The 26781-nt window shown below is 32.9% G+C and overlaps 1 protein-coding gene and 1 pseudogene across 1 annotated transcript; one reads left to right on the top strand and one right to left on the bottom strand.

Annotated features, from left to right (window-relative positions):
- LOC18609974 (adenylate isopentenyltransferase 5, chloroplastic) lies at positions 719–1588 on the top strand. Its single transcript, XM_018115008.1, has one exon. It carries the CDS (start codon positions 719–721, stop codon positions 1562–1564), a length of 846 nt encoding a protein of 281 aa, XP_017970497.1. The 3' UTR covers positions 1565–1588.
- LOC18609973 lies at positions 2933–24994 on the bottom strand (annotated as a pseudogene).

The raw sequence follows: 26781 nt of genomic DNA, 5'->3' as shown, positions 1-26781 counted from the left end.
AACAAGATTTTATAAGGAAAATTCTTGTAGCATGATTGTCGATGAAGAAAACAAAATTAGAGAAGCATGAATGGCTGTAGGTAGTGTTTACTTTTGTGCTTGCTTGGTTGAAGATGATTATTGTGGCTTATGTTGAGTTTAACATTGGTATTGGGTGGTTCTACTCATTGTTTCAATGTTTTGGTGATTAAAAGTCTGATGGTTATTATGCTGGTTCTCTTAGCATTTTAATATTATACAAAGCAAATTGAATGATTTTAAGTTAATCGTAAATTCAAAGTAAATTCAATCTTAAACTTTATATATCTCTTATACAGTTTAAACATTTTACAAGTTGCACGTATTTAATTGAGTGTTATAGCTTGTATTATATATTGCATCTCAAAACTGTTGATTTTTCATAGTGTTTTTCCCTAGACTTTTTGAAACAATAATAATTAATTATTCGCCATTAAGTTTCTTTAATTATTGTCATTTTTATCATAACTACTTAAAAATTTTGAACTAATGTATGAACAAATTTACAATATTTTTGCTGAGCAAAAAAAAATTTACAATATTTTTATCTTAAGTACTTAAAAGACTAATTGAAGTACACAAACATTCATAGTTTTATATGCAAGTTACATGTTGTGTGATCATTTGTATTTACATTTTATACAAAATTTATTGTTTGTTAAATATAGCCTTCTTCAACTCTTATGTCAGCCAAATAACTATGAACACCATTGGTTCTACTTCTGCTCAACACCAAAATGTGAAGAATAAGGTTATCTTTGTAATGGGTGCAACAGCAACAGGAAAATCCAAACTCTCAATTGACCTTGCAACTAAGTTCCATGGGGAAGTCATTAACTCGGACAAGATCCAAGTTTTCAAAGGGCTAGATATTATAACAAACAAAGTCACCGAGGAAGAGTCTCGTGGTGTGCCACATCACTTGATAGGGATTGTGGATCCTGAAGAAGATTTTACTGTTGGTGACTTCTGCCATCATGTGCTGAAAGCCATTGATACAATTTTGAAGAATGGTCATATCCCCATCATTGCCGGTGGATCAAATTCCTACTTAGAGAAGCTTGTTGAGGATCCAAGTATTAAGTTTCGAGAGTATTTTGATTGCTGCTTTATTTGGGTGGATGCTTCCTTACCTGTTTTGTACGAACGGGTAGGAAAACGAGTGGACGAGATGGTAATGAATGGCCTAGTGGAGGAAGTTCGAGCGGTATTTGTTCCCGGAGCTGACTATACCCGGGGAATTAAGCGAGCAATTGGGGCTCCAGAAATGGAGAACTACTTTTTAGTTGAGAACAACATCAAGGTTGATGAGGCTACCAAGACAAAGATCCTCGCTAATGCTTTTGAAGAGATTAAAATCAACACCAGAAAATTGGTAGATTCTCAGCTCCGAAAGATCCAACGGCTGAGGGACGAGCTTGGATGGAAAATGCACAGAATTGACGCCACATCTGTGCATGAGAAACATGGGAAAGATGCTGAGGATACTTGGAAGGATGTGGTGTTGAAGAAAAGTCTCGAAATAGTGGGTGACTTTCTAAAGTAGGAAATGGAGGATTTCTCTAATTAATATATAAGTTATCTTTTGGGATATAAATTCTACAGACATTTCTTTTTATAATAAACAATTTTTATGTTCTATGCATGGTTCGAATAAGAGAACGGTTTATATATTCTCCTATTCTATTTATATTAAATTTAATTAAGAGTGGTTATCTCCATTTGCAAAATTGTAGTAGTGTTTATTTATCTCTTAAAAATGTAAGACTTTCATTTAGGGTTTATATGAAGAATCGGTTAAGTTGGTTAAAAAATACTATTAATTGATAACGACTTGCATACATATTTTAACCAAATTAACTGATTTTATCCATTAATCGAATTAATCGATTAACTGACTTAAGACGGTTAATACGATTTTAATCACATTTGCCCTTACCTTTTTTAATAATATTTGACCATTGACTGCGTAGGAAAGTAATTTTTAGAAGCAGTCTTTATTATCCAAGGCAAATATTCATCATTCTAATTTCACAACCTTTGCACAAAAAGTTAAAAGTTTGAGCTGACAAAAAAAAATCGACAATATTAATTAGCGGAGTATAGACTTTGTATATGATGTGGAAAAGATTAGAGCAGTGAAGCCAACAAAAATTAGAAAAATCTGACAAAGCAAAAAGATAGATGGAAGATGGACACTCCAACAAGATGTACAAGGCAAACAAGGATTATTATTTTTTGAAATGATGAATAGCAAGAAGAAAAAATTTAGTTCCTACAAAATTAAAATAGATAGTTAGGCCTTACTATTTATCAACAGTTTCAATAGAGAATACTATAATCTATGCATTCTGATGACAACAAATATCTAAATCTTCCTTTCTTAGATTTCTTAGAAATTTCACAAGTGTAACTATGCACATGGTATATAATTAATTATACATTATGCATTTGTTTGATATGAGATGTATATTTCTTGGTAATAGAATCAAATATATTTGGTAGGTTCTGGTAGCATCATGTAATGATTTGGCAATGATTTTTTACAAAATTATCTTGGGAAGCATATATCACGATAATCTTAAACATAACTCCTTAACTAATTTGGAAATTCTTATTTCGCTATGAATTTAATTAGATCATTATGAGAATATGGAGAGAAAAAAAAATAATGTTGAAAGTTCTTCAATAATTTAAAATCATTTATTTTTATTTATCATTACTGTTCTATAAATTATTCAATTTATGATCAAAATTTTAAAATATAGAAGAGCAATTAAAGTATTAAATCATGTGCAATATGCATGTAGGACAGAAAACTAATTTTATATAGAAGAGAAATTCTTTGTTCCTCATCAGAAATTCACCCCTTCTTTCTAGACTTTTCTTCAACTCTTCCTCCTTCCATGTATCCTTATCTTTTTTGCCGTATTTCTCGTGCATCTACTTCCATGTATTTCCCATCAACCCCATACCTTGGGCGTCGTATGTTTTGAAGTTGAGAATCCAACAGCTTTGGAGTGGTGATCTTAATCTCTTTGATAGCATCAGTGAACCTGTTGTTTTTTGCAGCCTCATCAACATTTGAAGTAGATCTTCGTCTCTAGAGCCCAATAGCCCCCTAATTCTACAAGTATAGTCAGACTCGGTAACAAATATCTCTCCAACTTCTTCCATCAGATCGGCCATTACCACTTGATTGACTTGTTTCGCAATTCGTGTATACACAACAGGTGAGAAAACTAATATTATAGATCTATATGTCTTAGTGTTCTTGAATGATTAAAGTTTAGGTCAATTCATTTTCCTTGGATTTGTTCATAACTCCTATTGATTTTCTTACCTTTGAGTATGTACACAATTCATAGCATTAGAGAGTGTTATATGTTGTTTCCAAATATTTGTTGCAGAGCTTGGAAAAGAGAAAGTAACAACTAGAAGTCAAAAGAGCGAAAAGATTGCATCCAATAGGTAAATTTTTTGCATAATTCGTACTTCACTTTTTCAAAAAATAAATAATTACAGTCAATCATCTTTATTGTCTTCATTATTTTTATTATATCTGCCTAAATTTTAAAGTAATAAGTAAAAGACTAATTGTAGTCAACAAAATCATAGTTTTATGTCTAAGATTTTTTTTTACCAAATTCCCTAATATACCAATAATGAATGCAGAATTAGATGCACACAATTGCTGGGGTTCTTACTAGCAAAAATCCTAATCAAGATTCAAGGGTGCCAATAACTACATGATTCTCCCTCCTTGCAATATCCGCATTCGTAAAATTTACAAACTCGCTGCCCTTTGGGCAGAGGTCTGAAAGAACCTACTCCATGTGGATTACCGTACAACGATAACTGCCTATTCCATGAAAAGATTCATAAAAAGTATAAAGAAAGTCCTGTAGGTAAGATCTTGATCAAGAAAGAAGGCTCATCTATTACCAGTGAAAGAAACTCAGCAAAGAAAATAAAGAAGGCTTTCTTGTATTAACACATGAAGTCCCATATCAGCTTACAATATAAAAGCAACAGACAAAATATTACAAAAAAGGAAAAGCAGCTTAACAAATGGTGCAGCACCACCAAGGTTGTCAGCTGTCCTTTGTTGCAATTGTGCAAAGGCTAACACGTTGCCTGACTAAAAAGCAAAATTACAGAAAAAGTTAAAATAACCAAAAGGTTTTTTAAATAACTATGTAAGTAGCAGATAAGGTCTTCTTTTTCAATCCCAATTTGATGTCTTCGCTCCCAGCAGAGTATTGAACCAGGGACTAACCTTCAACATTCCATAAGGACCTGCCCCTATCCAAACTTGAATCTCTGCCTTGAAAATCACGGTCCCTTGGACCAAAGTCCCTTTGTTGGCTACCCCAAATATGGCGGATTCCCTACAGAAGTGCCTGAATTGATTCTGCCGTTCTCCTGGAATGTTTCCTGACCTGTTCCCCAGTTAACATTCGAGGATCCTTTACCTAAACCTCCCCAATTAAAATTTGCATTTCCTTGAACTGCTCCCCAATTGGTGCTTGTAGTTTTCGGTCCTGATCTCCAAGCATTATCTATAGTAGCCATGCCCTTAATTGTTACATGTGGTGCAGTAGGCTACATTTTTGAACCAGCTTCATATTGGTTAACAGAGACGTCACTAGGCCTTAGATCTTCATCCATGTCAACACCTGTGGAAGAATGCCCGTCAGAACTCTTCTGAGTATCGACTACTTCAGACTGTGAGACCCAAAATGGTTCGTTGGTGACAGTTGACTGAGAAGGCTTTTGTAGATCATTTGTTGAGCTCAAAGCATCGCTTTGTCCTAGATTAAGTGCAGGGCTCAATCCTCCTATACGACTAAGACAATCAAGTTCAGAACCTTGAGCCAAATGTCCATCACAACGCAATATCGATGTAAGTGAAGCCAAGCCATTAAGAGACTCCATTGCTTCGATCTCAGCCAAGAGATCTGAAACTGATTCATCACCCAAAGAATACTCGTTGTGTTTGGGAACAATGAAATCCAAACCAGATGGATTATTTGCAAGATCTGGGGGAGAAGAATGTATCAATTGGCCACTTCCTGAAGTTGGAATACAGCATGATCACTTGCCAAGTCAGTTGGTTTCAAAGAAGATTCAAGCACAAGATCTGAGCTTCATTCCTTCACAGAAGGTTTTGCTGGAATGGAGGAATACCCACCCCATTACCTTTTGAGTCATGGCTCAACTTTGATGTCAAGGTAGGAAATCTGGGAAATAAATACCCTGATTGGGTTCTGATGCTTCAAGAGCCTTAACTAGAGAAATAAGACCAGAATTGGGGTCCCATCCATTTGAAGAATCATCTAAAGGTGGAGATCGCAAGCTTTGCCCACAAGATTTTCCTGATTTTCCCTCACTGTCATCTTGCTTGACATTTCCAGCAATAATTTGACCTTCAGAGGTTTGGTTCAAATTCTTATTCATGTTAATCGAACCACAATCCCATCTTTCAACCCCATGACCTTCACTCAGTTGACGAGACTGAGTTTCACATGGCTCCTTAATTAGATAATGTAGATGAGGGAAGTGAACTGCTCACTTGGAGCTGGCCAGGGAAGTTATTATCACCCTTCATAGAGTCTCAATGTGGTAAGGAGCTTCCTGTCCGTGCTGCATTGGAATTGACAACATCTACAAGAATAGTACAAGGAGAAGATTGAGAGCCGAATTCTTTGCTCTTTGTAGTTTCATTGTTTCCACAACAATAATCACTTGTGTCATTCTGCATTGACTTCAAGCTCTTTTCAACCCTTTTACTTTGCATCTTACTCACTTTCATATCCCCGTTCTCTCTAATGTTGTAACGTACAGGTCTCTAATGTTGTAACGTACAGGTCTGAGAACCCGACCATTAGATGTGAGAAATATTAGAAGTCGTCACTAATCTTTTTTGTTTAGGTACGATTGGCCACCTATTGATTTTGTTCTTGTCAACAAGGTCCTAAATTGATTTCAGATCCATCGAAAGAATAATAAATTGGTCTATAAATTTTTGTGTGGGTTCGGGAGTACAATTACATACGGGGAACAATTAACATCCCCATGACGTCCGTTCCACGAACGGTACTATTTAATCATATGTTACCCTATATTAACCTTAGCTTTCATTTTATTCTTATGTTTCTCTAATTTTTGTTTATTTATTTTATTCTTTATTTAATTAGCAATTTAAGTATTTTATTTGATTTTACAAGTGCACATGATGCAATTATGAAATGATGTCATGATTTATCAATTTTAAATAATGGGAAACAAAAGCCTTGTATCGAAAAGTTATTCATAAACCATCCCAACACTTTGGTAAAGTCTAGAAGCTTTTCTCACCTAAGAAAGTCTTAGGAAGAACTCATCTTTACAAGTCTTTCAAGGCAATCCCATCATTGGAGTTCTCATCTCATTAACAAAATAAACGTGTCATATGCTATGCCAAAATAAAATTATGAATGATGTCGCATAAGCGTGTTTATGAACATAATTTTGTTCATTACAATTTACATAATAATATATTTAATGGTTTAATGTAATTTACTACCTTATTTATCTTTATTATGTATCTTTTAAAGAAACGTTCTATTTAAATCAATAATTTTTAATTAATTTTATAGGTTATTATTATTTTATTTTTTGAACTATTTTTTTATTGAATAGACAACTAATCTTTTTTTTGGTGATGATTGTTTGAATTAATTAATAACTATTTCAATTTTAATTTTAGATAGAATATTATATGAATTTATTTCTTCATGAATTTTAAGGTAATTGCTTGAATTAACGGAATATTGGAATCTAAAATTAGGATTTATCCTAACACTTTGAAGAAAACCCTAATTGAATTCCATTCCTAGGAAAGTCATTTCGAGAATAACAACTCTTTGCCCTTCTAGGTGAAATTTCGTCATCAAAATTAATCCAAAACAACCATTATATTTTATATTTCATATCATATAAATTTGTATAGCTAAATATTTCATTTCTATTACCTTCCTAAATTTTTCTTATTTATGATTAAATATAATTATTTTGCTTATATTTTCTTTCATTTATAAAAGTCTATTTCTTTATAACCAGGTATTTTCCATTTTTCTATTGAAATCTCTTTTTTCTACTAAATGTTTATTTATTTTCTATATTTTTACTTTAACTAAATCTATCACCGTAAATATATTTTTTATTTAGACATTTACTTTCTATCTATATATATTCAACTTACCTAAAACTATATATTTTTTTACAACTAAATATTCATCTAAGTTTATGTTCTTTTTATAACTAATCATATTTAAAACATTTTTTTTATTTTTGTTGTTATTATTATTTTTATATTTTTCTATTTATTTTAATTTCCTAACTCTATTTCTAATATTCGTACTACAAACATATTTTTCCCTATTTATTATTTTATAAATATATTTATATCATTGGAAAACTATACTAAAATGCTCATAAATTAACACTAACATCAATATGCCAGCCCAAATAATTAAAGGTCTAGAACAAACTCAGACTCTAAGCCCAAAACAAATCCAACCATAAGAGAGCCTGCAAACCTACTTTAAGAGGCTCAACTCCTTCCTATGAAATGCATCTTTCTCCTTTCTCCTTTTTCTCTCTCCCCATGAATGATCAAAAAGCCTTAAACTTTCGATCTCTCTAACTCCCTCTCTCAAACACCGACTGAACCCTAACTATCCTAACCCAAAAAAAAAACAAACAATATCCACCCTACTATCGACCTTTACTATATTTTTCATGGTTTTTTTATTTCTTTTTTTGGTGATTTCTTGGTTTAGTTTTTTATTGTGGATTGTTATTTGGTTGCTAGACTAAAAATTACGTTTCTTTGGTTTTTTGTTCTAGGGATTTCTAAGGTTTTCTATAAGATTTCTTGAGGTTCTTTGGCTACTGATACTAGGGAAATTTCTAGGGTTTCTTCATTAAAGAATCTTTGGCCACCTTTCCTTTTTTTTCCCCTGATTTTGGAGTTCTTATAGAATTCGATTGTCCAAGTTTTTGGACAATCAGGAAGTGAAATCATGCTATCTCCTAAGCATGATTTCACAGGTGAGGGGCTATAGGCAAAAATGGGGCAGAACCGCCTAGCAAGCTACCACGACAGTCTATCAGCTGGTTTCTCTTTTTTTTATTTTATTTTTTTTTCAAAATATTGATTTTTGGTTTGTGGGCCTTTGGGACTTAAAGTCAAAAGGGTCCAGTTTAAAATCAAACCCAAATTGGTTTTGGGCTTAAAAAGTTTAAAATGGGTTAATTTTAATTGGACTTAGAACTAATTTGACCCAATAGCATAATAAAATAAAATAAACTATGTGGATAAAAAATAAAATTATCCGGACAAAATGAGATGTTTATAGCTGCCCCTCTTTACGTATTTCTAAGAATCAAGAATTAAGTTAAGATATAGACACCTTACTCGAACAAGATTGAAAAACGTTCCTTAGCTATGTAATTTTTTTAAAAAAAATCATTAAAGCTCCTCATCTCAAAACGAGGCTATGTAACTTAAATTCTTTCATGCCAAGATAACTGGGCTTAAACGTCTTGGATACTAGTTAAATTTGGGCTTAAAATTATTTCGTGCCAATATAACTAGACTTAAACATCTTGGATGCCAGTTTGATTGGGCTTAAACTCTTTTGTGCCAACGTAGCTGAACTTATACATCTTGGATGTCAATTAGATTTGGCTTAAACTCTTTTTGTGCCAACATAATTGGACTTATACATCTTGGATGGCAGTATGATTGGGCTTAAACTCTTTTTGTGCCAATATAACTGGACTTAAACATCTTGGATGCCAGTTTGATTGGGTTTAAACTCTTTTTGTGCCAACATAACTGGACTTAAACATCTTGGATGCCAGTTAAATTAGACTTAAAATCATTTTGTGCCAACATAACTAGACTTATACATCTTGGATGCTAGTTTGATTAGGCTTAAACTCTTTTTGTGCTAACATAACTAGACATAAATATCTTATATGCCAGTTAAATTGGACTTAAAATCATTTCATGCCAACATAACTGGGCTTATACATCTTGGATGCTAAATTGATATTAAACTCTTTTTGTGCCAATGTGATTGGACTTATACATCTTGGATGCCAACGTAACTTGGGCTTATACATCTTGGATGCCAACGTAACTTAGGCTTAAATTCTTTTGTGCTAGTATAACTAGACTTATACATCTTGGATACCAAGTAAATTGGGCTTAAACTCTTTTCATGCCAATATAACTAGACTTATATATCTTGGATGCCATGTAAATTGGGCTTAAACTCTTTTTGTGCTAACGTAATTGGACTTATACATCTTGGATGCCAGATTGATTGGCCTTAAAATCATTTGCTGTTTGATTTTCCTTTTTTCCTTTTTCAATGAAAAACTAAAGTCTTTCCTCACTTCATCAAGGTTTCGCAACCTTGAAAACATTGCATTTAGTGAATTTCACTCCTAAGGCTTGAAAACCACACATTAGTCTTGACATTTGTTTGAAAATTTTCAATTTTGATGATGCATTGTCATGTGTGTGATTGGACATGTATGCACGATTGAATGATGGAAAAATAATGCATTGCTTCCCTTTGTTTTGCACCATATATTCCTCACTTGAAAGGCCATTTTTCTTAGTTATGCGTCTTTTAGCGATGATCTTTTACAATTGCCAATTTCTTTGCCTTTAAAGAACCTTCTTGCTAATCTCATCATATTGATTTGGATTCTTGAATCACTTTTCCACCATAGATGTCAACAAAAGATCACCAGTTCAAATTGGGTTTCAATGTTTCCATGCCTTTTGATCATGACAGCTCTTCCTAACATTGCTTTTTCTCACTTTTCTTGATATATGAATTTGTCTTTTTCAAAAGTGTTTGTCTTATCTCACAATGATTGAAGGATTTTCCCCACAAAGATCATAAGGACTCTCTTTCTTTTTCTTTTTCTTTTGCTTTCAAAAACATCTTGATTTTGACAAAATCATAACAAAATTACCCCACACAATTATTTTCATGATCAATGATGGTTTAATTTTCGGAGCAAGAATGTATCAATTCTACACTTTTATTGTTAAAGTGATAAAATATCCAAGTCTGGAGAAACACGTGATATTTGAATCTCTTAAGAATTAGTGATTCCTATTTAAAATGACCCTAAGGTGGGTCAAATCATAATTGGATCTTTCAAATGGATTGAAAGGTTCAAAAAATTAAAGTCTAGCGTAACAAAAAGGTCTCACTATTTTATGGGAAAAGGAAGGATCAATGTTTCTTCGTCTAAGCTCACAAATGTTGCATGATTTTCCAAATTTATACTCTTTGAAAATCAAACTCTTCACAAGAAGACTCATTCCAAATCACAATCAATTTTGACACTCTCCTAGTCTCATGATCTGTGGCATTTTGATAGATGTCAAGACCAGCTTTAGATACTTATTTTTTGCAAAGTTATTTTGGAAAAGAAAGGTTCAAAGTTCAACATTGATTTTCTGACAGATCTTAAATCATACATTCTTAGACATTTTGAGGGTCTCCAATGCACTCTAGTTGCTTTGAAATGATCTATCTATCATGCTTCTTGTTATAGCCTCGGTAAAATTCATGAATAGCTTTGTAAGTTCCCATTTTTGCTCTAGACTGCCTTTTAGGTTTTCACCTTAAAGCGCATTGCTCTCTTTTCTTTTCTTTTTTCTTCATCCCTTTTTTATCTCTTTTTCTTTTGTTTCTTTATTGATCATTCCATCATCCACTCAAAAAAATTCAAACTCTACCCAAAATGGATTGATGGATTCAAATGGATAATCTTGGTAATGAAAAAGAAGCCAAGCCTCATTGGTTATATGATGAATTTTTTCTCCTAGAAGAAAGCTCTTTAATTTAAGCATCCACACTTAATCAAACTGGACTTTAAAAGCATGTAATGTAGGTTAAGGTTAGGGGTTTGGACAGAATAGATAAAAGTGTTAGTATAAGCCCTACAAGCCAATCTGTGGTTGTATGGGAATTACAATTTTGAGATATTCATGTATGACATTTTGTTATTCATAATAACATTGAGGTAGTTCTTTATCCATAAGTTTGTGATTTAATTACTTTTTGTACTTATGTAGATAAAGCCCATGGAACTATATATGCCTTGCAAAGGAATTGTATTGGGATATAATTATGAGATCCTTATGCATTAAAGTATTGTTCCTAAAAGTTCCTGATCATTGTATTATTGAGACAAGGCATCAATAATGCTCAAAGATTGGCACATGTTATGTGCCTTACTTGTGAAGTAAGCAATCGTTTTCATAGGTTGAAGAATAGAGATACTTGGAACTAGCATGTGGGTGCTTGTCATGGGAGAGCGAGTTCACTGAACATGACCATGAGAAGTACATTTGGTATTTCACTCCAATGTCTATACAATACTTCTCATGTGTCAGTTGTGTAAATACTCCCTAGACTTGAAACATCAGGTTGTCTTATGTGTGGAGTGCTATACTTTAATTTCATCCCTATGGGTGTCTAACCAAGGATGCCAAAACAGGATGCTTTTGGGTATAGCATGAAGCATATGAAGGCAAATGAGTGGTCAAGATAGGAATCATCACCACAAGTGATTCAAGGGGAAACATATCATTAGTTCTTGGTTGATATTAGCTTAATCAAATCCTTGGTCAAGGTGATTAGGAGATTATGAAATGAGTTTCATAAGTCTCCATAAAACTAATGATCTAACTGTAAGAACAAATATGGAGATCAATAAGAATAGGCACTGCACCAAGCTCTTATCATCTTCGGGGTATATGACGAGGGAATTAATTACACTGAAAAACTGTACATTAAAAGGTTGTCAAAGAATTTTTTGACTCTCCTAACAATTGGGTGGCCATGATGCATTGCTAGATGCCAATCATGGTCTATGAAATTGAATTAGTTAATTTAAAATTGAATTAGTTAATTTAAAATTGAATATAATTCATTTAAATTAATTAATTAATAATATTATAATTCAATTCCATTGCCAACATGTAAGGAACCTAATGGGTCATACACAAAGGTTGCAATTTGGATTAAATTAAGAGTGTGATGATTTAAGTTAGACTTAAATCAAATTTTAGATTTTAACTACTAAGGACCTAATTAAAAGAGTTTAATTAATTATTGATTAAATATTATAATTGTTATAATATTAAGGACTTATTTTGTAAATTTCAATAAGTTAAACCTAGATATAAATATCACATTATAGCCACTCTTTTTTTTAAGGAGAAGGAAACAAAGAAAAAAAAAGATTTTCTCTTGAGTGTTGCCACTCTTGAGAAGTTTATTTTAAAAAAAAAACTTCTCCTTTGATTCTTTGCTGAAAATCAAAAAAGAAAAGAGGACAAATCGTTGTCCACTTGCTAGCACAAGCCTGTGGCATAAAGCTCTCTCCTTGAGAAGGATCCGTTGCAATCGTGTGTGCATCATTGAAGGCCAAGCGATTGAGTGACTGGGATTCTTTTACACAAAAAGTGTTCACATTTTGTCACCAAAAGGAATCTATTTGATTACGATATCATTTGCAAAGGTAAAAAAATTTTTTATTGATTTTATGTGGTGCTTAACTTTGCATTAAACAACCAAGGTGATCCAAAAATAGAAGGCATGGTTTTTATTTTATTTCAACTTTTTTTCGCGGCGTTGATGCTCTAATCATGTCGTTCCTAGCAAAAATGGCCCAAATCATGTATTTAAAGGTGATCAACCAAGGATCATTCATGTGAAAATCTTTTAAGACATTTGTCTTTTTGATTTTTCAAAACATGTCATTCCATCAATTTTCCTTTTCTTTTTTTTTCATCACTTTTTGATCATCTTTTTTTTATTTTTCTTTTTGATGGGTTGAGTCCAAGAAACCTTTAAAACTCAAATTCTTTTGCATTTGTCCTTTTATACAAGGTGTTCTCTTCTCAAAATGAGATCTTATTTTCCTTGTTCCTAGACAAGATTCTCATAAATATTTGCCCTTCCAATATGAGAGGTGATCCTTGATTAAGGTGCATTTAGAAAAAATTTGATAGGCTCAAAGGGGTAACAAGCAGATAATTTCTCATTTGCGAATGGGAGAATGAAACATGGCCATTTCTCATATCAAATATGGTTACTTACCTTGAAGAATAATCCCTAAAAGGGATAAATTTTAGAGTAAAAGTTTATTTTTCTTTTTTTTTTCTTTCTTTTCTAGGTTTGGCATCATTTGAATGTCTCAAGTACATGATGTTATTATCAACTTTTTTTTCTCTCTTTTTTTTCATACCTACACAACTCAAAGCTTGACTCAAAATTTCCAAAATGAAATATTAATTGAGGATGCCATTTCTCGATCAACTACTCAAACGAAGGCTTAAGCAACAACTTTGAGCAATTATGACCTTTTCAGAACTTTCCAAGATCTTATTTCAAACCTTAATTTCACAAATTGCTCTTGTCAACATTTCCAAATGAGGGAGAGACAAAGGTTATTTTACAAGTCGGGTGTCTTTAAGGTATTGAGAAGTTTTCTTCTTTTGATCATCTTGTCCAAGAGTATAGATGAAGGACAACTTTAGGCAATGGGTGGAGAAGCTCACATTTTGGATCCAATCGAAAAAGGTTGAATGGTTTTGATGTATTTGAAATTCTGGCTAGTCTTGACACTTATCAAATTACCAAATTCAGATTCTATCCAACAGTGCAAGATTTGCCTATTTTTCAGAAAATATGAATTTTACCTTGTCACAATATTGATCATTACTTAGACGAAGACCATCATCCTTGGATGCCAAATGATAAGATTGATGGAGTTTCAAAGCTTTTGCTTTTTTTTGGATTCGAGCCATTGCATTGCCTCTATTCACTTGGTTAAGGCATTGAGAGTGTTTGAAGATATGGTTTGAGAATGTTTAGGAAGATAGGTTAATTTGCAAATAGCAACTACCAATTCTTTCGATATTCTTTTCACCATTTATTTTATAAGAACCTTTTTCTTTTTCTTTTTTTGTTTTGGAAACAAGCAACATGGGGCTTTTATTTTCAATTGATTTTAATTTGTCAACATTCTAGAAACTCCTCTTTTTTTTTTTGAAAAGAAAGAAAAATAAATAAACAAGAACCAAAGAAATTTGAGCAATTTTCAAACTCATATTTACAAACTTGATTCAACTCATGACAACATGTTATGATGATAAAAACTAAACATACACTCATCTCAAATTATATGATCATGCATGAAAGACAAAAGTCCATATTCCCCTGCGTTTATGCTCTCAAAACATAAACCTGTACACGACTAGAAGGTGATCAAGGATTGCCTTCGAATTGGCATGCCACTCAATTGCTCCAAAACCCAAGCGTTGCATCCATCACCTTTGATTTCTATAGTTGTTAACAAGTTCTTTGAATTTAGTTGAGTCTGCATTGATTAAAGCTTGAAGTTTGTTCTTGAATGCAGTGCAATTCTCCATGAAATGACCTTCAACCCTAGAATGGTAATCACATTTAGCATTTGGGTCATACCATCTTGTGTAAGGAGGTTTCCTAGGCTTGGCAGGAATAATGGAAATCTTATAGTTTTGCACCGATAAAGGAAAAAGCTCTACATAAGACATTGGTAATGAATGGTACACTTTAGCCTTCTTTCTCTTATTGCTTTGAAGGTAATCTAGATTAATTTCTTGATTACTTGAAATGGACATGTGGGGTAGAGGGGCTTGTGTAAATGTTGATTGAAAGTAAGAAACGAAAGGTCAAGGTAGATTATGGACATATGGTGATGGGTGTGAATGAGTGCCCATAGGATCTCTTTGTATGTCACACAATTTCCTTTTTCTTCTTTGAAAAGTCATTGCTTGAACTCTTTTCTCAAGAGCATCATATTTTCATTTGACGAGATTATTTGTTTGAGTGTCTATGATCTTTCTCTTTTTTATCCCATCTTGAATGCTTCCCATGAAGAACACCAAATCTACAAAATCTAAAAAAGCATTGCCCATTAATCTGTTATAATATGGAGGAGGGAGAGTATCCACAAATAAAGAATTTAATTCTCTACTAATAAGGGGTGGTTGGACTTGTGATGCTATTTCCTTTCACATATAAGCATATTCTTTGAAACTTTCAAAAAGGCTTTTTTCCATGTTTTGAAGGGTCATTCAATCTAAAATTGCTTCTAGCCTGTGCATGTATTGTCTCAAAAATGTTCGAGCTAAATCTCTCCATGTACGAATACAATTTTTTTCGAACTTGAAGTACCATTTAGTCGTAGCTCACTTCAAACTGTTTTGGAAAAAATGAATGAGCAATTTCTCATCATGGGCATATGGAGCCATCTTGTTGCAATACATGATCAAATGTGCCTTAGGGCATTTCGTTCCATCATAATTTTCGAACTCCGAGACTTTAAACTTGGGTGGGATAACCACATTAGGCACCACACCTAATTCCCTTGCCTTAACGGAATCATAGAGATCCATTCCCTCTATGGCTTCGAAGTGTTCTTCTAAAAATTCTTACTTTTGTTGCATTCTCGATTTTTCTCTCAGTCTTGATAAGTCCGCTTTCAATTTTCCTTGTTCTTTAAGGTCATTCAAGTCAAGTGTAGGAACCTGGTTAGAAAAATTTGTTTCTAGAATTGCCATAGTTTGCCTTTGTATGACAATTGGCTTAATCCTTGAAAATTTAATGACTATTCAATATTCCCCTCTTTTTTCATTAGCATTAACTATCTCCATTAGCTTTTCCAGCTATTTTCTCATCTTTTCTTGAGTCTTCTCCATCTTGTCTATAAAATTTGATTGGTCATCTCCCATAATTCTAGCTTGAGCCCCTGTATTGTGCCAATTGTAAGTGAGCTCCCTCGACTTTTTCTCTTTTCACAAGATAGAAATAAATTAGACAGAAAAACAAATTATACCAAAGATCTTTCTAGATATCTTGCTTCTTTAATACATAATTAGAAAGAGATCTTTTATTCTCGAGAATCAATAATAATCTTGCTTCTTTTTCCATGGAATATAGTAAGGTCAAGTGATGCTAGTTGCAACAAAGGAGGATGAATGATGAGTGCATGTGTGTCAAAATCAATGGATGTTTGAATGCATGATGGAATGATTAAATGTATAACGCGTGCTTTGAAATACAAAGACACTTGATTATTAATAGTGCACCAATATGTTTACATTTCAAACAAACTCTCTTTTTACATTTTTTTAGTTTTTTTTTTTGTTATTATGAAACAAAATTTAGAAAAATGTTGAACAAGACGTCAAAAGTCAGCATTGATATGTTCACGACAACAAACATAAACCCATTCTTAGAAGATTCAAAACAAGTTAAAGATTAAAATGTCTTAAGGTCTAAAAAAAACTTTTCTAAAAAAAATTAGCACAATCAATCCTTCTTTCATCCTGACACCGAATTGTGCTTCCCATAACCATGCCCGATCATCTTTGCTGGATCGAACCACTTGGAATCTATTAATGTTTGCACTTGATACTTGAGAGCATCTCAATCTTCAATGGAATGTCCCATAGCTCCACCATGATAATCACATCTTGCATTTGAATTGAACCAATTTAGGTATGGAGGTGGCAAGGGTTCCAAAGGCACCAAGACAATAAGATGATCATGAACCAATTGATAAAAGAGTTCTTTGTAGGCAATGAGAATACATTCATATTGTTTTTTTTTTCTGGATTGTTTTTGAGGGGTGCTTAGGTTAAGAGTAGGGGTAGTTAATAATGGTGCCTATGGTTGGGTTTGAAAGGCTTGTTGAAAGGGTGGTCGAAAAGTGCTTGCACAAAGGTATAAATTTGGCCACAAATTGATACTTATGGGATGAAAAGTGGTGGGTTGAGAATATGCACTTGGTTCAAACCCATTGTTCGGGAGTTGTGTAACATCTGAAGACCCCATCTTAGTCAAGAAACTTTTCAACTCAATCATTTGCGTATTCAACTCATCCATATCTTTTACAATTTTTTCCAAACCTTGATCCTTACTTGGGCCATTGAGCAATGTAATGGATCTATCAAGGACAAATTGACTTTTATTTAGTGATTGCTTTTGACGTAGTTTGATTTGAAGCGATGGGGATTCTTGCAAATGAATTCCATTAGCTTTATTAAGACGTTCAACCCTTCCTATCAATTTGGCAACCTATCATTTTATCTCTCGAAGGTCACTCCCAAATTCTTCTTGATTGCGTTCTAGTGCACTTATCTTTACTTCCAATTAGTGTTCCATATCTTTCAATCCTTTTTGACCCAAACCAAAATAAATTAGGAAAGCAAATTGAAACTTTACTAAAATTTTTGGATTTTTTCCTTTTAAAAAAATAGATTTATTCCTTTTCTTACAAAACTAACAACATAGTAAGGTTCTTCTTTATTTGAAAAAACATGAGATGGTTGCATGTAAATGAAAATATCATATATATACATGCATGCATGAAATGCTAAAATGCAATGATGCCTTGATGTATAGATGATATGAAGTGAAATGGAAAACCACATTATTGAAAATCATGTATAGTGGGAAGTTGAAAAAAAAAATTTAAATTGAAATCCCTCTCTTTTGTTGTTTTTGTATAAAATGGAAGAAATGAAAGAACCTTTTTGTTGCCTAAATGAAAAAAAAAAAAAACCCCTTTTTTTTTAGTCAAGAAACATGATTTTCTCCTTTTCTCTCCTTTTTTTTTTTTGTTAAGAGAGGAAGCTTTTCTTTTTTTCTTTTTTCTCTTTTTTATGGACAAAAGTAACTACAGCCCCCTTTCTTTTTTTAGAAGACCTCACTCAAAGGAAAAACCTTTCTCTCTTTTTTGTTTCCTTTCTTTATATTTGTTTTGTTTTTTTTTTCACGAAAGAAAAAAATCCGCTCTCATTTTCATGTTTATTCTTTTTTATTTTTAGAAGAAAGAAAGAAAACTATTCTTTTGATATTTTTAAAGTAAAAAAATAGAAAAATAATGAATGTCAAAAATCTTGTTCTTTTCTTTTCTTTAAAAAAGATGGAAAAGGAAAGGAGATAATTTTTTTTTGTTGTTTTTAAAAAAAGGATCACTTTGGCATGTGTTACTTTTGTTATATCAAAAATGAGGTTGTTAAGACAGTGTTACTTTTCATGACGGTTTGTTACGACTTTACCTATGGGATGGCTCCTCAGAGCCTTCTATATGTCGAGCTCAGTTCACTCAAAGCTAAAGGTTCCCAAATTGTTCCTTGCTATCATCTCACATGGACTAGCAAGGCACCCTGGTCCTTACCCATCATAGGCTTCAAACGGACTAGGTTCAACTTGAGTGAGAGTGTTTCACTAGCCCATGCGAAGGTTATCACCTCACGAAAGCATAGCTACTTAATCAACTTCTAATGAGGACAAAGCTCAAGTAGAAGGCTCATTCATGAATGCAAACATGCCATGCGTGTGAAGAAACATTCCGACCTTGACCATTAATCTCATTCCCCTATCCTAAATGCCCCATAATTATTAAAATATAGAAAGTAAATAAAATAATAAAGATAAACAAACCAAGTGAACAAAGGGAATGCCATTTTTTTTTATTTTTCTTAAAATAAAGGCAAAGGTTGGATATTGAATCATAATTAATTAAGGCTTAGGATAATACATAATTAATTATTGACTCGACTCTCGAAATCCCCAATGGAGTCGGCCAGCTGCCGTAAAGTGCGGGTTTGAGAACCCGATTGCTAAACATGGGAAATGTTGAGAGTCGTCATCAATCTTTTTTGTTTAGTTGCGATTGACCACTTATTGATTTCATTCTAGTCAACGAGGTCTTAAATTGATTTTAGCTCCATCGATAAATTGGTTTGTGAATTTTAGTGTGGGTTCAAGAGTATGGTTACACATGAGGAACAATAAGCACCCCACTAACGTCCCTTTCGTGAACGATACTATTTAATCATATGCTACCCTATATTAACCTTAACTTTGATTTTATTCTTATATTTCCCTAATCTTTGTTTATTTATTTCATTAGCAAATTTAAGCATTTTATTTGGTTTTACGAGTGCATATAATGCAATTATAAAATGATGTCATGATTTATCAATTTTAAATAATGGAAAACGAAAGCCTTGTATAAGAAAATCATTCATAAACTATCTCAATGCTTTGGTGAAGTCTAGAAGTTTTCCTCACCTAGGGATGTCCCCAAAAGAACGCATCTTTACAAGTCCTTCAAGAAAATCCCATCATTAGAGTTTTCGTCCCATTAACAAAATAAACATGTCATATGCTATGCCAAAATAAAATTATGAATCATGTCGCATGAATGCATATGAATATAATTTTATTCATTACAATTTATATAATAATATATTTAAAAATTTAATGTAATTTACTACCTTATTTATCTTTATTATATATCTTATAAAGAAACGTTCTATTTAAATTGATATTTTATAATTAATTTTATAGGTTATTATTATTTTATTTTTGAACTATTTTTTATATTGAATAGACAACTAATCTTTTATTTGCAATGATTGTTTGAATTAATTAATAACTATTTCAATTTTAATTTTGGATAGAATATTATATGAATTTATTTCTTTATGAATTTTAAGGTGATTGCTTGAATTAACGGAATATTGGAATATAAAATTAAGATTTATCCCGACACTTCAGAGAAAACCTTAATTAATTCCATTTCTAGGAAAGTCATCCCAAAAATAGTGACTCCTTGCCCTTCTAGGTGAAATTCCGTCATCGGAATTAATCCAAAACAATCATTATATTTTTATATTTATAATTTTATATTATATCATATTTTCTTTTTCTATTTATATATATATATACACCTATATGTATAAATTTGTATGGCTAAATATTTCATTTCTATGACCTTCCTAACTTATTCTTATTTATGATTAAATATATTTATTTTCCTTATCTTTTCTTTCATTTGTAAAAGTCTATTTCTTCATAACTAGGTATTTTCCATTTTTCTATTTAAATCTCTTTTTTCTACTAAACGTTTATTTATTTTCTATATTTTTACTTTAACTAAATCTATCACCATAAATATATTTTTTATTTAGACATTTACTTTCTATCTATATATATATTCAACTTACCCATAACTATATATTTTCTTATAACTAAATATTCATCTAAGTTTATGTTCTTTTTATAACTAACCATATTTAAAACATTTTTATTATTTTTGTTATTATTATTAGTATTTTTATAGTTTTCTGTTTATTTTAATTTCCTAACTCTATTTCTAATATTCATACTACAAACATATTTTCCCCTATTTATTATTTTATAAATATATTTATATCATTGCAAAACCATACGAAAATGCTCATAAAATTAACACTAACATCAATATACCAATCCAAATAATTAAAGGTCCAAAACATACCCAAACTCTAAACCCAAAATAGATCCAACCACAAGAAAGCTTGCAAACCTACTTCAAGAGGCCCAACTCCTTCTTGTGAAACACACCGTTTAGGTGCCCAGGGAAAAGAACTTGCTCCTCCGAAAACGTCGTTGTTCCAAGCTTCCCTTTCAACACCAAACCACCATTAACAAAACGACGCTGTTTTGCCCATCTTATACCTAGGTATATAAACCCCTTTTTCTTTTTCCCTCTTCACTTTCCCTTTCTGCTTTCTCTCTAGCGACTAAACTTGTTGCCCTCTCTCTACCCTAACACTCTCGTCTCTTTTCCTCTCTCGACTTTCGAAACCACCTTTCTCTTTTCTCTCTCTCCCAACAAACGATCGAAAAACCTTAAACTTTTGATCTCTCTAAGTCCCTTTCTCAAACGTCGATTGAACCCTAACTATCCTAACCCAAAAAAATAAAAAAACCAACATCCACCCTACTGTCAACCCTTACTATATTTTTTGTGGTTTTTTTATTTCTTTTTTTGGTGATTTCTTAGTTTAGCTTTTAATTGTGGCCTAGTTGCTAGTCTAAAAATTAGGTTTTTGTGGTTTTTTGTTCTAGGGTTTTCTAAGGTTTTCTATAAGGTTTCCCAAGGTTCTTTGGCTACTGATACTAGGAAAATTTCTAGGGTTTCTTCGTTAAAGAATCTCCAGCCCCCTCTCCCTTTTTCTTAGCTGATTTTGGAGTTTTTTTAGAACTTGATTGTCCAAGTTTTTGGACAATTAGAGAGTGAAATCATGCTTTCTCTTTTGAGCATGATTTCATAAGTGAGGATAAAATAAAACAAACTATATGAATAAAAAATAAGTTCTTTCAAACAAAATGAGGTGTCTACACCTAACATCTCCATTCCTATTCTTACTTTATCATCAGAGGCTATCCTTTTGTCCTTATTGGGTAAGCAGCTATTATGAAACAATTATTGCTCTTGGTTGCACCACCCATACAAAGCATCAACTGAGAGGATGGAGTCATCTTGCTTTTCACTTGCTTTCCATATTCTCAACTCAGAAGGAAATTGACCACTTATGCTTCATCTAGGTAACATTGTCATAGCAAATGGCCCTTGAATTTTGCCAAGTGGGTCTCGGAAGTGCTATGTTTTATCTGTCTCCACATTATTTACAGATGGCTCAAGTCCTTTAGAATTAGATATGCTATTTTCTTTGCTCCCAAACTCAAGACATCACCTCCCTTCAATGGAGAGTCAGGCTGCTTTTCCATTTTACCAAAGTCAGAATTTCTTGGTTTTGGAAATCAGGTACATAAGAGTAAGGCAATGCTTTGGAAGGTCCCTAGATGGCAGATTCTTCATATACCGAGGTCAAGAAATGAGATGGCGTATAATTTCACCAAGTTGGGGGTTGAAAGAGTCAATGACCTGCTGCAAGTCCTACACTAATTTTCAAAGGATGGCTACTGTTTATGGTTGGTCCACGACTCTTTTTGTGTCTGTAGGTGCTTTGTTTTCGACTCTTGTTTGCAAGAGTACGGACGATGAATTTTTGCTGGATTGATGATGATGCACTGTCACCTAGATGGATCTTGACTCTTTTCTGGATTTCTATTTTGATGCTCAGAATTAGCAAGAGTTGGGAACAGTGACTATGTTCTCATGTCTTAATTCTATCTATTCTGATGTCTCTGGTTCTGGTTCTATTTCTCTAGTTAGCACAGGTTTATTGGGTTCAATTGTAAATGGCGGAAGAGATGGTCTTTATGTTTTTGTAGGACAGGGAGGGGATACCCGTGTTTTTTGTTACCAGTTTGTGAAGAGAGGGTCCAGACTGATCTCAAATAAGTCTTTTACTCTCCTGGGATTGTATGTGGATTCCCTCTTTAGAACGAATGATTCTTAATTTTCAAAAAAAAAAAGAATTTCTTGGTTTCATGTTGCTCTCTTTTTTCTTCTCGTCCAATTCTCTTGCAACTTCCTCAGTCTTGAGATTCATATTTGAATCACAGTGTATTTCGGGGATTTCATGCAGTCTACGCTGACGTTCATCAAGTGAGTTCAGAAGCTGCAAAAAAATAACTATGAATACAGTTGATTCTGCTTGAAACGAAGAGAACAAGGTTGTCTTTGTGATGGATGCAACAGCAACTTGTTTTCATTGCGAAATCATCAACTCAGAAAAGATTCAAGTTTTTCTTTAAAGGACTTAAGATTATTATCCTCAAAGTGACTAAGGTAGAATCTTGTAAGCTCCGAGCAATGTTTGTTCTCGAGGCTGACTAAGCTTGAGGAATTAAGAGGCCTATCAGGGCTCCGGAAATGAAGTACTTCATGGCTGAAAATAATACAAATATTAAAGAGGTTACAACAAGCAAGGCACTTGCTGATGCTATTGCAGACATTAAACTTGGTAGACTCTCAACTTGCAAAAGATCAAATGGCTAAGAAATGAGCCTGGACAGGAAATGCATAGAATTAATGCTATATTTGTCCATTGAGAATTCCTCCATATGTGTCCAACCCAAAGGCTTATCTCTCCATACTGAGGCCCTACTATAGCCCTTGTTACGTAGCTGAATTCCTCATGCCCATAACTCAGAAATTATGATTAGTGCAACATGTTGTTCATCTTTCACATAATAATATATCTATCACATTGCATCATCGCCAGTATTACAAAATTTTAAACAATTAAGGTCTAGAACCTTTCTTTAAAATGAAAATCTCTAAATTATTAAAATATTGAAACAATTAAATAATTATATTTAGAAAAGTAAATGCGGACAGAAGAGAAAGACTTGAGTGAAGTCTTTTATAAGTTATTATTATTCATTCATGGCATTTGCATATGATTATTAGCATTCTTTATCCATTTTTAAAATTAAATTAAAAATATTGTAAAATATTTTTAGATAAACTCTTGGGTTGTTAAAAATAATGGTCAAAAAGATACATAGTTTAATTAGACAAGAAAGAGTCATATATAGATAATTAATTGAAAATAAAGGTAATACTATTTGTACTAAACAATTGATTTTGATGCCCTATTCATTGAAATATATATATATATATATATATATGTATTTGAGAAAAACATTTCAGTGACAAATAACTACATGGATTCATGTAAATGTATGTTTAGCTTTTCAGTTTTTTAATAAACTGCTAGATATGAATAAGTAGGTGTTTAAATGATCGAAAAAGGAAGAAAGTTATTTTATAACTTAAAAATTGGCAAAAAAAACAAAGGAATTTTTAGACTATACAAGGCATAATTTCTAATACAACTTATTGAATTACTGAAAACCTTTGTAATTGTAGAGGACTCTCAGACTCAAAGCTAGTCTTCTTATGTCATTAGAAGTCTTCTAATGGTTGAAGACTTATGATGACATACTAGCTTGTGAGATCTCAATAAATACCGCTTTTCAAAGGAAAAAGCAATGCCTTCTCGAAGTTTAGTTTGAGAACCACCCCACCATTGTTGTAGTGATTTTTGTTCATACTGTGAATCGCCTCATTAGCAAGAAAGATGTCATCCATGATTTGGAAACAACTGATGAAGGCATTTGTTTGTGGCTCACAACTTGATTCACCATCTTTTTCAACCAGTTGGCTAAGATTTTGGCAAGGATCTTATAGAAAGAGTGTTGGTAAGATTGATTGGCCAGAATTCTTTCAAAAGAGTTGGGGTTTGAAGTTTTTGGAATCAATGGGAGTTGATACCTTTTTCCAATCTGCCTGATGCCATAAAATCACAACAAGTTCCAAGATTTCATTGCCTACCCAGGATCATGATTTTTTGAAGAAATTAAAATTAAATTCATATGAACCCAAGGTTTTGGACCCATCGCAATCTCATATTGCACCCTATAATTCTTCAAGTGTGACCGCAGCCTCCAAATTCAAGGTCATGCCTGGACGCACTTTGTGAAATTGAGACCTTGAAAAATTAGCCTCACCCATTCTCACTATGAAAAAGCTCTCAAAAATATGCAATAGTGGCCTCCCTTACCTCCTTCAGATTGGAGATTCATGACTTGTTTCTAAAAATACCGTCCACATGATTAATGCGGGCACAAAGATTTGGCTTTGGATTGGAAAAAATGAGTGTTTTTATTGCCTTCCTTTACCCACTGGATCCATGATTTTTATCTTCAGATTGACTCCCTGTGTCTAGCTGCTTTCCAAAGTTCATTCACCATGTCAAGTCTTAAGGAGATTTCCTCATTGGAGATATCTCTAGAATCTCCAATTCTATTCAACTCTTCAATCTTCTCTTCCAATTTGGTTATATTGTTATCAATGTTGCCAAAAGTCTCCTCATTCAACTACTTCAAACAAATTTTCAACTGGTTCAACTTAACTTTGAGACGAAACCCCGGTATGCCTTGGACATTCACTGAGTTCTACTTCTCCGTAACAGCATTAACGAAAGAGCTGTCACTTAGCCAACAGTCAAGGAACTTAAAAGGGCCATGACCCAAATCCGTATCTTCGGAGTTCGGAAAGAAGAATCAGCGGGCAATGGTCCCATACCGAGCATTTCAAGCCTATTTGGCTCAAATTATTAAAAGCCGAAAGCCACTCAGTCGAAACTAAGAAGCAATCCTGTCTGCTCCTTTTTGTCCTTGACCCAAACCAAGTGAATTTTTTCCCTATTAAAGGGAGCTCAATCAGCTCACAGTTGTCGATAAATTCATTGAAATCCACGATGTCCACTCCCTCTCCTTGACATCATTTTTCCTCTTTAATACTATGGACTATGTTGAAATCACCCACACAGCATCGATTTCCACCAGTGTTGCTCTTGATGGAAAGTAAATTTTCCCACGATGTCTTTGGTTTGAATCGGGCAATATTTGCCCGATTGTATAATCAATTAGCCACACTCCATTAAGCTCCCAAATAGCCTTTGCTGCTTCTTCCACAAGAAGCCAAATTTTCTCCCCCTGTTCGATCTTTTCCTAGGAATAAATGCATCCCCCTCCACACCGAAATTCTCTCTAATCTTTTGAAGCCACTTCCACCCCACTTGGAGGCAGATTATTGATAAATATGGTCACTGGATCTGGATCCCTACCCCAATCCGTGAATCGCTAAAAGACATATCGCCTTCTTAATTGTTGGCAACTCTTGTTATTGTCTTATTGATCTGAAACCTCTCAGATCAAGTTAACCATTTTGAATTGGAGGCTCATCAAACTGGGAAAAATTAAATAATTAGAATTGAATCAAATCTTTAATTAGGCTTTTCCACCAAAACAAAAAACAGAACAAAATTTGAATCAACATTGGTTTTCCCTGCAAAACAAATACCAGTGCCTGAAAGATTTTCCTTGCAGTGGATGGTCAGTGGTAAATATCAGCCATTTATCTTTAAACCCCCCCCCCCCCCCCCAAAGGAAAAATGGCCATCTACCTTTTTCCCAAGGTGGCCCGCGGGGTATTCTTAAAATTTAATTTACTGCAATTAAATCAAGTTAATGATGCTTTTTTCTACTTTACTTTAAGCAGTGGGAGTGTGGCATGTGGACATGCCATCATATGGGTTCACCCCCACTCAGTTGTCCCCACCTTTTGTAACTGTATAAAGGCAATAGTTTCTTAGCTTTACACGAAGATGCTGAATGTTTCTTTTGCAGTGAGGAGGATAATTTTTACTTTTATTGGGTTAATTTTTGAAAAAGAATATGTATTTGAATATTTAATTTATTAATTAGTATATAATTTTTTTTTCAAAATGAGTAGAGTTTGAATTTTTTTTTTCAAATAAACAAATATATATATTTATATATATAATTTTTGAGAGAGAATAAGAGAAATTAAATTAACCCTATAAATATTTTTACAACTAATAATATATTTTTCCAATAATTTTGATAATCAGTAAGTTGCAACTAAATTTTGAATAATACATAAACCACAAATAAAAGTAATGTCATATAAAATATTTAATTATTAAACAAATATGTGATAATCCCATAATAAACATTTGCAATGTTGTAGAATAATAATATTTGTATTAACATTTTTTACTCAAAAAAATGAACTTAAAAGCAATGGTAAAATCGTAACCCTAGTCCAAGAAGGATTGGCACGCCAAGAGAATCATCTTTCATCATTTGAAAAGACCCATGATGCTCAAATTTTCTTCTCAAAAAGATTCACACCTTAGAAAAAGGAAAATAAATATTAAAAGGAATGTGGTTTTTTGGGTCATCGCCATCATTTGGATTCTGCGATAAAAATCAGATAAGTGGGAAGTGATATAAAGGCTTTTTTGGTCCCTTTGGCGTGCTATCGACGACAATCTGGTCTTAC

The sequence above is a fragment of the Theobroma cacao genome, chromosome 2 (assembly GCF_000208745.1).
Source record: "Theobroma cacao cultivar B97-61/B2 chromosome 2, Criollo_cocoa_genome_V2, whole genome shotgun sequence".
In the NCBI taxonomy this organism is placed as follows: Eukaryota; Viridiplantae; Streptophyta; class Magnoliopsida; order Malvales; family Malvaceae; genus Theobroma; species Theobroma cacao.
Note: the sequence above shows the minus strand (reverse complement) of the source record. Positions and strands in the feature narration are given on the sequence as shown.

Coding starts and splice junctions, on each gene's coding strand:
- LOC18609974 (XM_018115008.1), top strand. CDS start 719: ATGAACACCATTGGTTCTACTTCTGCTCAACACCAAAATGTGAAGAAT.